At 41.5% G+C, this 16,222-nt stretch overlaps 1 protein-coding gene across 18 annotated transcripts in view; it reads left to right on the top strand.

Moving 5' to 3' along the window:
* trpm3 (transient receptor potential cation channel, subfamily M, member 3) overlaps positions 1–11,361 on the top strand; it is a 157,128-nt gene extending 145,767 nt beyond the window's left edge. For 16 of the 18 annotated variants that reach the window (XM_074670996.1, XM_074670993.1, XM_074670985.1 and 13 more), the window contains 4 exons: positions 1,053–1,200; positions 2,760–2,953; positions 3,101–3,233; positions 4,154–11,361. In XM_074670996.1, coding sequence (XP_074527097.1) covers positions 1,053–1,200; positions 2,760–2,953; positions 3,101–3,233; positions 4,154–5,774 — 2,096 coding nt within the window. In that variant the 3' untranslated portion in view covers positions 5,775–11,361. The remainder of the gene's footprint in view (positions 1–1,052; positions 1,201–2,759; positions 2,954–3,100; positions 3,234–4,153) is intronic. The other 2 variants (XM_074671000.1, XM_074670999.1) reach the window with 1 other exon arrangement.
* The last annotated feature ends 4,861 nt before the right edge of the window (positions 11,362–16,222 follow it).

Raw genomic sequence — 16,222 nt, 5'->3', positions numbered from 1 at the left:
TATTTTTTATTCGATTTGTTTCATTTGACAAAGTGACCCTGCCATGTTTGCACCATCTGTCACATATCACCCTCCCAGCTCAGCTTCTCACTGGAGCAATTGCAACATTGCTATAAAAAAAATGTATGCTAATATTCTTAACATTCAACACAGAGACATCAAAATTTATATATCAAAACCACATATGCACACACACATGCACACACACAGAGCTGAATAAAAACATTAACACTTTCACGACAGAACATATAAATCAGCCACCTCTCATCATCTGTAATCTGTTTTTTCAAGTGGTTCAGTTGTCAGAGTTTTTAATCCAACTATTTTGTGTAAAAATAAAACAATAGAAAAATTACTTCAGTTCTCTGTCTTTGGGCTGCATTGTGTGAAACAATTGAACATGAAGCAGTAAAGAGCATGACTAGAATGAATCTGAAAGGCAAACAAACTGAGAACAAATGCTGAATGTTCCCCTGATAAGCCACAGCAACTGAACCATCACAGATGGAAAAAACATACTATGTATCCTAAATACATCCCAGATATTTCAAAGAAATCAACCATTGCTGAATGAAGCTACAGCACACATATGACAATATATTTCAAACATTGTCTACATGTTTAAATATATTGGTAACGCAAATTGTGGTGAAACATGAGGAATGCATTTTGTGTGTGTATTGTTTTCAGATGCACATTTCTCACATTGGTCCTCATCATTGTAATGTCCACTTTTTCAGTCCCTCTTTAAAAAGCATAAAAACGTAGTATGCATTTTGTTTGTTTGCAAAATAGTCGTGCTTTTAGAGCACCACTACTTCTCATTGTCCTCCTGTTTGTGCGTCTGTTCTGTCTTGTAATTCTGTTAAAGTTTGTGCTATATTGTGATATTTTTTCTTTTTCGAGTTGTACTTTTTTGTTCCCTCCTGTCATGCTTTGTGTGCATGTCTTCATAATTTATTCATTCACAAAATGATCTAAGTCTGTACTTACTCTCAGGGTAAACCCCATTTTAACTTGTATGTGTGTGTTTGTTTTGTGGTGTTGTGCAGCTCCCTGTGGGCAGAACATCACCACAGAGGACGGAGTGGTGGCGCTGCCTCCCTGTAAGACGGGCGCCTGGATTGTCCCAGCCATTATGGCCTGCTATCTGCTCGTCGCCAACATCCTGCTGGTCAACCTCCTCATAGCTGTGTTCAAGTACGTAAGCTATGGCTTTACATGAGCTTTTAACACCACTTCTTTACAGACAGCTCACAGCCTGAAATAAATGTTTTTTGACAGCATGGCCCTATACAATAAATGTTTGCTGTCCTCCCACACTCTTGTAAAAAAACATGTGGCTTGTACACAGCAGTAGCTAATTAGCATTTCTTTATATAACTGTCTTCAAAGGTCCCATATTATGCTCCTTTCCTGCAGTTTAATATGTATCATCGATGTCTTCATGAAATGGTAGTAACATGTTTTGGTCCAAAAAGCCAATAAATCAAGCACAGCAGCATTGTTTCCAGGCTCTCATAGCCCCTCTGTTCAGAACGCTCTGATTTAGCGGGCGTGACCTTCATATGTAAATGAGCCACCGCTGATACTGCCCCATTCTTCCACGTCACTGAGAGCGGCGCCACGAGCTCCGAGTGCACAGTGTTTAGAAAACAGCAAAGCTCGTTTACTGTAACATTACAGGCTAAAACAACAGGCTAACTGCAACTAAAGTTAGCATCCTGAAGCTAACACAGAGACAGGGGGGGCACTGAGGAAAAGCTCTTACATCTGCTCCACAGCACACAGCATTTAAAATACTCACATTTCCAGGGACCCAGGTTTGTTGGTGGATGGTTGGTAATGCGCCTGGATTCAGGACCAGTCTATTCTCTAGCCCTCTGTTGTACTGTCCAAAGTTGGAAAAGCAGTCGGCCGTGAAGTGACTAGCACACACATGCACAGTTTTACTGAGTGTAGCTGAAACATTTCCTGATAAATGAACTCTAGCCACTTAGTCTTGTCTTCTTCTGAGATGGGAAGCTTGTGCATGGAATTATGTGGCTGTTTACAGCAAGAAATGAAGCAGCGATGGCTCTTCAACTTTGGCATTCTCCTACTAGAGGGGAGGGGAGTGGGCGGGGAGGGGGTTCGGGGGTATCTGCTCCGATGGACCAATCAGGTCAGACTTGCTCCTGATTGGTCAAAAAAGGGAATCGCTGATGTCGGCAAACCCCAGAAATTCCAAACAGCACGTATTAGGTCAGGACTTCACATTCACAAGCAATAGGAAGTACAGGTTTTGTCATCAAAAATCACATTTTGTGGGCTGGGAGGAAAGCCAAAGACCCACAAATTTCACTAAAAGACTAAAATAAAGTGATTTTTGTACAATATGGGACCTTTAAACTTTTCTTGACTTCACTGTGTAAGGACGGAGATGTGACACTTGTTTCTGGTGGAGCTGCAGTAAAGCTGTATTCATTAGAAGGTGGTTAAAAATTGTTTGAATGCAGCCATATGGCTTCTTATTGTTATATAAACTGGTCTGCTAGCATGCTTAAATGATCCATGTGGTGGGGACTGTCATCCTCCCCTTTGTTTATAAGTGTACTGGGTTCAATTAGGGGTAAAAAAAAAAAAAAAATTAATAATAATTTTGTTTCTGTTTCCATAAAGTGTCTAATAGTGCAAAGCAAGAGCTAACAAAATCAGTTCTTCAGTCTGTAGTTTATCTGACTGGGTTATGATCATTGTGTTTTTTTCCATCATCACAGTAATACTTTTTTCGAGGTGAAGTCCATCTCCAATCAGGTCTGGAAGTTTCAGCGTTACCAGCTTATTATGACCTTCCATGAGCGCCCAGTCCTCCCTCCTCCTCTCATCATCTTCAGTCACATCACCATGGTCCTCAAACATCTGTGTTGTCGCTGGCGCAAGCATGACGACGACGAGCGGGACTATGGGCTGAGTCAGTGGCAGATAAAATGAATTGCATTTTTATCAATTCTTTTATTTATTTATAAAAGTTAAGAGTTGATGAGGATTGTTAAGTAAACTGAACATGTTACTTTACTAACAAAAGTATTATCACTCCCTTAAACTCTTCCATCCACAGAGCTTTTCATCACTGAGGATGAGCTGAAGAAAGTCCACGACTTTGAGGAGCAGTGCATAGAGGAGTACTTCAGGGAGAAAGACGACCGTTTCCATTCCTCCAATGATGAGAGGATCAGAGTCACATCTGAAAGGTCAGACTTGGGAAGCTTCTGTCCTCCTTCTACCCAAAATTTCTATCTATGAAAAATGTGTATCCTCTAAAACACAGTTTTCAGCCTTAAGACCTCATTCAAAAAATATTGGTCTTTCCCTCAGTGTAGCTCAGTGTTACATTAACAAACCACTTTGATGCCCGCAGGAACTACAATTAAATGAACTGGCTTTATGCACCCAACACCAGTTACAGGCAGTCCAAACTATAGACTGTATATACAGTGGACAGCGTGGCTCCGCCATTTATCATTGTACGGTTTTGAAGCCAAAATACCCCATCACAGGCGCCACCATTGTAGCCGTTTGGAGCCAGAGTCTGCGCAGTAGAGACAATGAGGGATTCTGGGAGAATCTGAGTGGAGCTGGGTGACAAAAATAACAATTTTTTTTTTCTTTCGAGAGTCTAATCACTGCCTGACTCTACCTCCCAGCATATTTTACAATCCCCCCAAAAAATACACGAGAACAGCAGCTGTCAATCATCGTTAAATGTGACGTAAAACCTCATTTTTAACCTCTTATAACTAATGAAATGAAACTTAAAGGAGGACTTGGATACAAGACAGCCAAATAATATCTTTAAATCACCACAACAATTGGACGTGAGAAAGATTTCCACAGGCCATCTGGGATGGCTGGAAAGACATATATTTAAACTTATACTGCAGCCAGTCACCAGGGGGCGCAGTTTTTGTGGAGACCTCACTTCGAGCCGAGCAAGCGGACGTCCATATTTTTTAGTCTATGGTCCAAACACAAAATGTAATGTCCATAGATGAGCCTTGTCATTTGTGTATGTTTTGTTTCTGATGAGTAATTGTCTCTTCAACATTCTCACAATAAAACCTTCTTTCTTGATGTACTTTTTATGTCTTACCCCTTCACTATTTCTTACCAGGGTGGAGAATATGGCAATGCGTTTAGAAGAAGTAAATGAAAGGGAGCATTTCATGAAGGCCTCACTGCAGACTGTTGACATCCGTCTGGCCCAAATGGAAGAGTTGATAGGACGGATCGCTGTGGCGTTGGAGCGTGTGACGGGCGTTGAGCGTGGGGAGGTCAACAAGGCACGATCCCGAACTTCTTCTGACTGCACAGACTCAGCATACATTCTCCGCCAAACTGAGTGTGCAGAGGCAGCGTACATCCTCCGCCAGAGCAGCTTCAACAGCACAGAAGGAAATGCCTACCGCCTGCAAGAGGCACTCGAGGGAACAGCTGAGGGCTCCATGTCCCCCCCATCTCCCACTACCTTAGCCACACGGACGAGGAGCCACTCTTTTTATGTCGGGGGCGGTCGTGGTGGTGAACGTGTGAGTGGATCTGAACGAGCCGAGAGCTTCTTCAAAGAGCGCTCCCTCAGTCTCCACCGAGCCAACAGCTCACAATCTGTGTCCTCGGCTGCAGCCACCAAGGAGTCTAAGCCCCTCCCTCTGGCAACGCTGTCAGTCTCCCAGCAGCACCGTCCATCATCATGCATCGATATCTATGTCTCTACATCTGAGGAGGTGGGGCCTGCAGAAGTTTTTCTGGATCCTCTCCGTGTGGTCCCACAGCTCCAGAGAGACTCCTCTCTGCAGTCAGATATCATGGAGACGGTGCTGCCAGGAGGCCGGGACTTCAGCAGCGCTGCCACCAGCGGTATGGGCGACAGACACTCGGACGGCGGTGCAGGCAGCAGTGGAACAGCTGGAGCCATGTTTGACGACAGTGCTGCGGGGGATTTGTCATTGTGCTCCGCCCACCTCTTACCAGACACCACTTTACCTCCTTGGGACATGGAACCCTCCCCACCTCCCTCCGCTGGGCTACTGGAGCGCTCCAAGAGCAGCCGCTACCTCTCCACGACAGGCACCGGGTTCCTGGATGAGCCTCCTCTTGTCAAGTCCCACAGCCTCATGTTCACCCCACGAGGTTGTTACAGTGGCCTCGGGGCAGGAGTCCAGGTGAAAGCTGCAGAGTACACCAGCATCACAGACTGCATCGACACACGCTGTGTGTCATCCCCGTACACGCCTGTAGAACGCTCTCATTCCCCTGGGTCCACCTCATTCCCTTTTGATAAACCCCCAGACATTAGCTCTGCCTCTCATCCAGAGAGGGAGGCTGAGCTTAGTCACACAGAATCTGATCCAGAAGACCCTGAGGACTTGATCCCAGCTCCTGATACCCCTCGTCTTGGGGGCCTTAGTGGGCCCATTGGGGCCCCTCTCTGCTCCCCTTTCTCCAGGTTGGAGCGAGCTAACAGCTGCTCCTCAGATGACTCCCATCCTTCCCTCACGCTGGCTCCTCCGCACCGGAAGAGCCTGTCGGTGAGTGAGAGGATGGAGAGAGGACCGGGTCTGGGGGCAGACAGGGGGCCTGGGCCGGGGGGGCGGGGTCTGGCAGGAACCAGAAACCCCTTCCTCAGGAGCAAGTCTGGAGCTCGACCTGAAACAGCAAAGACTGACAGCCTCTCCATGAGGAAGCTGGCCACTCCGTCAGCCTTTCGCAGCTTTGATCGACAGAATTACACGTGACAAGAACAGAGGTCAGCGCACACGCACACTGACAGGGCCGGAGAGGGAACCTGAGAGGGTCATGGGTTTAAGTCAAACAGGGTGAAGTTGCCCATAGATGCTGATCTGGACTAGACCTGAAGTTTCTTAACCGTGGTAGAGAATGTAAAGGTTTATTCAAAGCCAGCATTTGGGGGCAACTTTACCCTCGAACGGGGGTCAGGAAGGGAAAAGGGGATGATAGATGATGGGGTCCTACTGTACACCAGTCAAAAACAAAGAGCTATCAATTTAGATTAGTTTTTACCTCCTCTTGTAGCTGAATAACTCAGTGAGGTGTCATGGCAGTGGAAGGTGTGTTTGTTCTGTATGTCTTCCATCCACCACCTTTACATCAAGTAGACATCTGTCACTGTATTCACCACATATCAGTCATGTTAGCCAGAGAAAGTAAAATGTTACTTCTAGCTTTATTTTATCGTAAAAAATTTTATGTCTGAGAGATTACAAGAGAGATGACAGAAAGCCACCTCATTTTGCCATTTTTCTTAGCATAGAGTCAGTACTGTCACTTCAGACACATATTCTTCTCTTCATATGATCTGAACTCGGCTCTGTGAGAGCCAAGTGTGAGAACACAGAACATTTCTGTCTGCTTAGTAAATAACCACTGAGGGGTTTGGAACCACTGAGAACTAGATTCCACTTTTGGCTGCACTGGAAATAACTGCAGTAACATGGCAACAGCTTACCTCTGGATACAGTTTAACTCATACAGAAACATCTCTTTATCACTGTGTATCAAATTTGCTTTTCTGTGTTGGGTTTGTAGCTTTTATTAATTTTTTATTGAAGTAGCTGTCGTTACTTTTTTGGCGTTGTACTTCAGTCACAGTCATGACTCAAATCACACTTTTTTCCTATCATGACTGTTAAATGGAACAGCAAACACTGGGTTTAATGTAAAAGTGCTCAATAAAGTCAGGGGTAAATGTGAAATGAAGACCTGCGGGGTTCAGAATGTAGTCTTGGATAGCTTAAATTTAGGGCACTTATTCTGTAACAGGACCACAAAGTATCAAAGTCTTTACTATATGCATTTGAAAACACACAGACATGGTTACACTTGTGGACAGTTAATGAAGTCTTTCATTTTAGATTCACATTATTTTAAGCTTGGTCAGTGAGAGCTACATAAAGTGCAATTGTAAAAATCTGGGACAGGAGGGCGCTGTAGGTCTATTTTAGAAGCAATGCTCTCTGAGTGTACCTGATGTGAACCTTCTTTGTCTGCACCTAACACCAAAAATCCCTACTCATCATGAGCCTTTGTTAATATTTTACCCCAGCTCTTCTTTCAGGGTTAAGCAGTGGAATCATGTCTTATGGTTCTTCATCCAGCTCCATCTAATGGATCCGTCCTTCATCTATACCTGTCAGTCATGAGCTTTACTTTTTTGTTGTTTTTTTTAGAACTGCATTCAAAGAAAGCAGCTGTAAAGGCAGACTCAAAAATAAAATAACTACACACTCACCACACTCATCAAAGATCATATTTAGTGCAGCGATAATTATTCTCCTGCTAGTGCACTACAGCTGAGACATTATAAAACTCTGCATTCTTTGGGACATAAAAGGGGAAACATAGGGTTGTTATAGTTACACAATGAAAGCCAGATCAGTGTTTTAAAATTTCTACTTCTTTTTTTATCTAATGAAAAGCAGGAGAAGGGAGGCCTTCTCTAATAGCCTTGTGAAAACAACATTGGAAAAATTAATACTGTTTTTTTTTATGTTTGTTTTATATCTCTTCACTATAACATTACAGCTGAATCATGTTGCATTTATTTTTAGATTGATTCTGTTTATTGACATTTTCTTGCTCCTTATTGATGAATACAGTAAATGCCTGTTTGAATTATGAAAATAATATTTATATCTTCTCAGTGATATTTTTGTCAAATTTTAAGTATTTTCTAATTAAGATCTTAAATTTCATAAAGAAGACCATCAACATGCACTAAATGCTGATGTATTATATTATTTATGAAATATAGAACTGTCTGATATACTGTACATTTCAATCATCTTTAAAGTATTTAAAGTAGATTTTCTTCCATGTTTATCAAGCAGCTTATGAGAGTTTTCGTAAAGTTGACGTGGCAGCACACTGTTGTCAGTAAACCAAACTTAGGGTGCCTTTTGGGCATGGATGGAGTATGTGGGGACTGAAGTGAAATAAATCTGTGAATTTTTCCTTTTGTGTTTTTCCCTCATTGTAGAGCCCCAGCATCTGTGATTGCTCTTCTTAATATTTGGCTTTGCATACACTCATAAATCTTTGTTATTGTTTTTTTTTTTTTAATGCATCAAGTCTGGGATTGTTTGTATGGAGGCTGTCATTGTTTGTTTTGGACAGATTTTAACTCATTTACCAAAAATATAAGATAGATATAACGATAAACTTTATATTTTGAAGAGAAAAGATGTATTTGCACATGAATCTTGGACATGAAGACGAGGATATAGCATGGCCGTAGAGATGATGCTGTCGCAGTTCCTCTGTGTATTGCTTCATTTTTGAAACTTAAAATCAACCCAGATCTTTTTGACATCCCCAACTGTTGACACCTGTGCACCTTGAGCCCAACCTGAAACATGAGAAGCTTCTAGTGATGGATTTTGAAATTAAAGGAACAGCCACTGAGCTGTAATCGATTTTATGCCCCAAACAGGAGTCAGGCTAAAAAACATGGGGTCCTAAACCTGACCTCAAACAGCTGTATTCACATGGCAGCCAATTCCCTCAGACACCACATTCAGGTTAAGAAACTCATCTGAATGTGGTACTTCTGGTTGTGGCTGTGGGCCATATAACATTGTGGTAGTAAAAATCAATGGATGGTAAAAACCCAAAGACACCATGAGCCACATTTAAGGTAGATCATCAGATTACACAACTTAACAGCTCCTCTGAGGCATCAACTGGTGTTGGCGTTTGCGTCTTCCTAGCTAGCATTTATCCAAGCCAAGAATAGCTTAATGCTAGAGTTATTGTTTGATAGTGTTACATGAAATGATTGGAGGGTATGTTTTTTTTTCTACTTTACCTAAAATTTATTATCAATTTTAAGCTTTTAGAACAAAGTATTTGTTCATGTTAAAGAATCAAAGCTTAGAGAGAAGTGTCTTTTAACCAGTCACTTGTTGTGGCTCAGAACTGTCGTTTAAAACTCACGTTTATTGTGAACTGGTTGGATGCTAATGTAAGGTGTTGTCTGACAATAGATAACAGTTTCTCAAATATACTGTTTTAAGTTGAAATATGGTCCTACAGATTTTATCTGTCAGTTATTTCACCATTAGCTGATAAGGAGATAAGTTTGGAAATGTTGATTTGTCCATTTTTCTGTTTATATGACTTTTCTTTAAGCACAGCAATAAAGCGTTATCAGAGAAGGACCTTTCAGACCCTGAGGAAGAAATCACTGCAACATAGCCACTTGGTGGGAACAGCTGATTGAATTCTTTGTTACATCTTGGTTTGTTGCCTTTTCCTTTTGAACTCCTGATATACAGCTTTGAGTAAACCCTATATTACCACCAATGACCACAAAACTGACATATAAATTTTAATTTTGTGAATCACCCTTTGCATATGTTAACACACAATCATGAATTGCTTTGTGCTCAGTGGTCGGTCGGCAGACTTGAAGTTACACTCTAGTCTATAGACGGATGATAAATGTACAGGGACAGATTTGCAATGTCCTCAATGAAAAGTAGATGAGAGTAGGCTTTAAAGAGGAAGTTTAACCCCAAGTCAATGCTCAGGGACTGTGGCGATGCAAAAATATATATGTCATGAAATCACAATAAAAAGAAAGGTGGAGCAAGAAAAGAAATGTTTTAAATTCTCTTTAGCTGAAAGCTTCCAGTATAATCACTGTGTTTCATGAGCCCAAACTGGTGTCACTGGGGGCTGTAGGGAAATCTTTCTGTCTTGTGTCTTATGAAATGGCAATAGATTGTGAATGAGTGTCTCCATATCTGATTGACTGACTTTGTTCAAAGACAGGTTTTAAATTTGTTACAGTCTTAACATTATGGTTTTCATATCAGAGAGGGCTTTGCTCACACATTATTGACCTACAAGCTTTGAACCAAACCAAAGTTAACCAGCTGGGTTGACCTGTTGTCTTCACAGCTGCGGATAAGGTTAACAAAGCATGGGTCATACAGCTCAACTCAGCAGCGTTTGGCTGTCTATGAAAACAGATGAGTGTGACAGGCATAAAGGTAAAGTCCTCCTGTTAAACCTACTGTGGCAAAAAAAAAAATGGAAACAGCTGTTTGGATTTTGTATCCTTATTATAATAAGACAGCAATGTCCATGTTACCTCTGACCTGTGTGAACAAGATTCTTCGAGCGATTTAGTGATTTGTTGATATGGCGGTTGTTGAAGGTTCTGACAGGAGGTTTTAGTTTGTGTATGTGTGTGTATTCATTAACAGTGTGTGTGCCCAGACATGAAGGTGACACTAACTACAAGGAGGCATGCCAACCCAATTGAACCTAATAGAACAGTATTTTTAAAGATTTTCCTAAAGTGAAATCACGTTCATGCAATCAAAATCAACAGATCTGGTTCCCACCTATGACCTGTGTCTTGTGAAAAGTTTAAGAGAGCTCCATGCGTATGCTTTTTTTCCTGCAATAACTGCTGAAATTAGGCATCTACAACTTAAAGCACTAAGCCCCTCACACTTTATTTAATGTCCAAATGCATGCAGTTCCTCCCCACAGTGTGTACAGAGGGGACCTGTGAAGATGATCGAGAGAGCTAGAGAGAGATTATAATATATGAAAAAGTAGTGAGTATTTGGATGCAACTGAAAATCTGTATTCTACAACGTGACTAGGATCATGTCTGGCATGCATTGTTATATAATAAAAAAAATTAAATAGATTGGTACTCCTTGTCTGGCTTCTTTTTACTTCACCTGCGACCAAAGAAATGAAGGACTGCTGCTTCTTGAGAGTGAGTGACAGAACCATTCTGAAACTTTATCAGTAAGAGCAATGCTGCTGGATCAGTTTTTACTGTTAAGACTGACTCAACACGAGGAGGCAAAGACTTGTTGGATATATCCTGAACATCAGACACATCTTTCTTTGACTTCACTCCCATCAGAGAGCTGTTAACCTCTTCATTGTGGAACTCATAAAACATCAAAAGCTCTCGGTGTGAAAACTGTCAGGTAATGAGGCACATCACACCAGCTGCTCTGCTGCTCTGCTGCTCTGTAGTCGAGGCACAAACCAGACTCGGCTCTGCCTCCTCCCACCTCCAGGCGGCCGGCTGCTGCTGAGATGAGGGAGACAGGTGCTGCTTGTTTGACTGTCACTTTTCAAATTTCTTCACCATCATGACACACAAAGAGCCTTGAATTGGCTCCTAGAGAGAAGAATCTCAGTGTAATGTGCTCTGAATATGTGCAGTTGTGTGTAATGGTATGAGCATTATCAAGCTAATTGCAGTATTTTAACAAATACATTTCAAACATTTTTTTTTAAATCCTTACACGTTCTTGAAATTAGGGGAGAACAGGATTAGTTGCCACACAAGTTGGTTGTCATCAAATTCTGGTATGGACATTTGTGGAATTGGGATCATATACACAGGTTACACAGTTTTCTATGGAGTAAGACAGCTAAACTTGAGCTGAGAGGACTTTTTGTGTTTTTCATGTCATTTGTAAAAATTCATCCCTGTGATGGGGTTTAAAAGTGTCTTTGACAATCAGTCATCTTTTTGCCACATGGGTTAAAAAATGGAATGAAAAGACATTTAAAGCCAGAACCTTAAGCTTCAATTTAATGCAGGAATGACTTTGGAAAGATGTCTGATGATGAGCAATTCAGGCTTGAGTAAAAAGTGTAACAACCAACCCTGTTCTTACCTAACTGAAAACCATCGGTCCTCAGTTTTGCATGATCTGAATGAGGTCCACAAAGTGTTTTTTTTTATTATTACTTTAAAAAAATGTGAATAACTGTCCCTACTTTTTCAAGGTAATGCATTATCTAATGTTAAGCACAGCACAAACCCCAGTGCCTGAACCTTTTTTGTTACAGTTCAATAAATGAGACAGCTGACGATTGTGAAGTCAAGGTTTCATTGAAACTGCAGAAATTAATCACTTCCAAGGAACAGTTGGAACTAGTTTTTGTAATGTTAGACTGGGCTCACTGACTGTTACTCTTGTTAGGAAACTTTTTTTTTCTTTTACTCACCTTTGTTACTCGACATTGAAACTAGATCTGTATTTCACTTGTTTAATCTTTTGTTACAAAACAATTATAAGATATTGTCTTTTGTCAGAGCTGACTTATAACAAACAAAATGTACTAGAAAGCTCTTCGGTTAAAGTTATCAACACCTTTTTTTTAAGTATATATGACCATGTTTACCAAAGCTTGTAATAAAGCTTGAGTAACGGGCCACAGTTTTATTTGGCTTACTTGTTATTAGAAAGAAAGAAAGAAAGAAAGAAAGAAAGAAAGAAAGCATTATGTTTTCCTTTGAGCCTTTTTATCTGCGTAACATGGTTTTATATCAGTGCACTACAACATTACAAGTGGGAGTGTTTCTGTTGAGTAACCGGTAAACTAGCTGTCCGGTTCAAGGGGTCGGTCAGTTGTGCTGCGTCGTGGCTCGCGCATGTCAGGGAACATCTTGTACCGACCCTCGTCACGTGCCAAACCTCCATTCTCTCAGCGCCCGCGCGCTAAAAAACAACTGACAAACTCTGACACAATCCCCGCACCATGTCAGCACAACAACATGACCCAGATGCACACTGTGCACTCTTGAACTTTCAGGAAGTTTCAAGTGGCACCCGAAGAAGAAAAAGAAGCAGCACCTCCTCTTCAGAGAAATGTTTACTGCGTCGTCGGAGGTGGAGCTGCTGGCTGGCCGCTTCTGACTGCTCACGCCCCGCGAAGGAACTTTTCAACCGGGACTGTTTTTCCTGGAAACTTGGGGGGTTCTGCCACCGGGTATATGTAGTGGAGGCGGAGTTTTGTGCGGGACAGCCCGGGAAAATGGGCGAAGAGATCCTGCTGTTTCAGCTTACACTGTGTTTGTTGTGCTCAAGCAGGGACTTTGCTGTCATATTGTGACCCGTCCCTCCCTTACCTTTTGTTTTTCATATCGTGTGAGCATTTGACGTTAAGGGATCACCACAAATCTGTATGTAGGCGGTGAGTCACTGCAGGATTTGAGCTCAAAAGAGAGGAATATTTTTGTTCAGGAGAGGCGTGGTGGTGCGCTTTGCCTGCTTTGAAATGCTGCCTCATCACGGCATTCCCGTGTTTATGAGGAAAGCAACAGCCACAGAGATTTGTTTGAGTCATGTGCAGTTAGAAGCAGGAAAGCCCCTATCTTTATGGGTGCTGTAACGCCATCTAAACCACTTTATTCTCTCATAAACAGTCAAGAAAACATGCATCCTCTTTTTTCTCTACACAGTTCATTCAGCAAGGCAGCATTGCTCAATCCATGCACCCACAAAGCCAAATAAGATTTTCTAGGAACTTCCCCATGAACGACTGCACTCTAGGCTGCTTTTTTTCCAAGCCAAGGATACTGATACACTTCCAAGTGGAGTCACTGCATTGCAGACTCTCCAGTTTGGTTTATATAAAGGCACTTAAATGTGCACATTGTCAGACTGAAAAGACGAGCAGAGCAAGGTAACACTTGTAATGCATTATAACACAAGCAGCGGCATCATAAGTCTATTTATATGGAGCTCCTTTCCGTAAAAGGCTTTAAGTTATTATGAGCACACAATTTGCTGCTTGTAACCACGTTGAATCGACTGTGTGGTTGTGGCTTGACAACTTCATGGCAATGTGCTGCCTGCATTAATGGAGTAAATGAAAAACGTCACATGGTACAGGAGACAAAGACCTGATACCAGACGCTACTATTCAACCCTGGGAGAGCATGCAGAGATCCATCCAAGCTGGTGTGGTGACGCAAGGAAATAAAATATAACTGACGCCTTATTGAAAGCTCAGCCCTAATTAAATGAGTGGGGATACTGGCTTTGCAGGATTAAGAAAAACATTATGATTGGCTGACTAATGCATCACTTATCCCAAAAAAGTATGAGTCACTGAAGAATGTCTCAATGCTCTCTATATTTGAGAGCATTGACCAACAACACTTGGTTGTATAGAGGTCCATGAGGAGAGCCGGTTACTTTAGCATCTGTTGTGCCCAGGGCTTGACATTAACTTTTTTGCTCACCAACCCCTGTGGCTAGTGGTATCCCTGAGTTACTAGCCACTCAGTATTTTCACCGGCCACAATTTGTTGTTGGATAATTATGTTCAATATGATAAAAGCTGATGATGACATGCTAAAGTTTACTTAAAAAAGATTTACAACCTCTTTAAATGTAAATGACCCCAATGCACACTCAAAACAAGACTACATCAATGTTAAAATCCACAGGTCCTTAATCAGGTATTCAGCTCTGATAGTTGTGTGTAACATTGTGCTCCTTTCATATGAAAATATGCAGTCTGTTAAGACAAAGTAATGAAAACAGTAGTTTGTTATCACTTATAATGAAATGGTATAGGGGATTAATTGAACTGATAAAAACTCAGCTAGAGACACTGTCTGCTTAAATATTTATTAACGATTGTAATCAGAAAATCATTTCTTTTTTTCATGAGAATGACCACGAAGAGAGGTAAATTAAATTTCCTCAGAGCTTTCATCATCAGAGTCATCTTTTTGCTTGTCTCTCTGCTCCATGTTTGAGATAAAATTCAACCCGCCAAAGTGGCCAGTGGGAGCGGCGGTGTTACCAGCCACTGCCGAAATCCACCCGCATTTGGCCGGTGTTAATGTCAAGCCCTGGTTATAACCATTTGCCAGTCACTACAACTTAAACACTTTACTACAAGTTGTCAGATCATAAAAGCTACATAACAGTCCAGCTCCTGATTACATAAGCTACAGTGTTGCTCATAAAACTATAAAGTCTATAATGCACAACAGGTCACCAAGTGTTTCATTGCTGTTGTAACTAAGTATTAAATGATGCCATTAACCAATCACACTTAATATGGACTTTTGTGTGGTCTTTACATCTCATTGGGGGGGCGACACTATAAACACTTGGACTGACCTCTTACACAGTGTCAAGTCAGTGTACATTAGTGCCACAGAGTTCAAGTGCAGCTTTGGGGACAGCCGGGGGCTAAAATAGGATCAGTGCACACAAGTGAAACAGGGACACAAAGTGAGACCTGTCTATACAGCTCAGGCATTAAGGGTCACAGAGGGTGGGCTGGTTTACAGGAAACAAAACACATCGGCTATCCGTCTCCCCAAAACAAAAACTTATGTCTCCCTCAGATATGGCGGGCAGCCACCACAGCTGCTGGTTAGTGAATGTTACCCAATCATAAACAACAACCTCTGAAACAACACCCTATCACTCAGTTTCTAAACAGACAGGTATCATGAGTGTAAATGATCTATGTATGGTTTAACTGTTGCTCCAAGCACAAACACAATAGCTGCATTTTTTGTATGCCTCACGTTGCATGCATAAACTGACCTTCATTGATGGACACTTGCAAAGCAAACAGTGTTATAGCTGCAGGCGGGACATCCGGCAACATCGAGACATGTTTCTTAACCATAAAACATCACACAACCTCTGTACACAGCGAAAACGTGTGATAAGGTCTTTCTGTTTCTCGATGTTATGGTATAGCGGAACTAGTTTCGCTGGTTTCAGCGTAAAGCCTCAACTATGGCTCAACAGCAATCCTGAATGTCTGCTGTAGGTCCTCTTTTGTTCTCGCCCACACAGAAAATTCTGTTTTCTGCTTAAAGCGTGACCTTGTTTGCTAAAAATGTGATTCTTATGACTTAATAACAAGCACAATAGCTGACATTAGTGCAAAAACAACATAAAACATACAACGTTATCTGTGCTTATAGGAAAAAATATACAACGAGCGGGCTTCCGCAGTAAACAGGCGTCTCTAGCATGAGGCAACAGTGTGGGCCTTGGGGGCGTGGCATACTGGGTTCATGTAAGGATGCTGGGGTGCTGCATAAGGGGGCCTCTTCAGGGTATGTCGTAAATTTGACCTGCATTTGAAAACAGGAGAAAGTAGAGTTGCATGCTTTCAGCTGTTGTTTTACTTTACTGTTGGTTCAAATGCACTTATTAGACTGTTTAGTTAAGAATGAGATTTTTTTTGGTTGCTTCTAACCATCTATGTGTTTGATGTTCAATAATAATAATAATAGTTGTTATTGTGATGATGATGATGATGATGATGATGATGATGGTGATTATTATTATTATTATTATTATTATTATTATTATTATTATTATTGCTGTTAGTTATAAAAATACTATTAATA

This window comes from Halichoeres trimaculatus, unplaced genomic scaffold (assembly GCF_033239565.1).
Source record: "Halichoeres trimaculatus isolate MK-OKI-2021-1 unplaced genomic scaffold, fHalTri1.1 fHalTri1_scaffold_5, whole genome shotgun sequence".
NCBI classification, from domain to species: domain Eukaryota; kingdom Metazoa; phylum Chordata; class Actinopteri; order Labriformes; family Labridae; genus Halichoeres; species Halichoeres trimaculatus.
The sequence above is the reverse complement of the archived record's forward strand: the minus strand, read 5'-3'. Positions and strand labels throughout refer to the sequence as shown.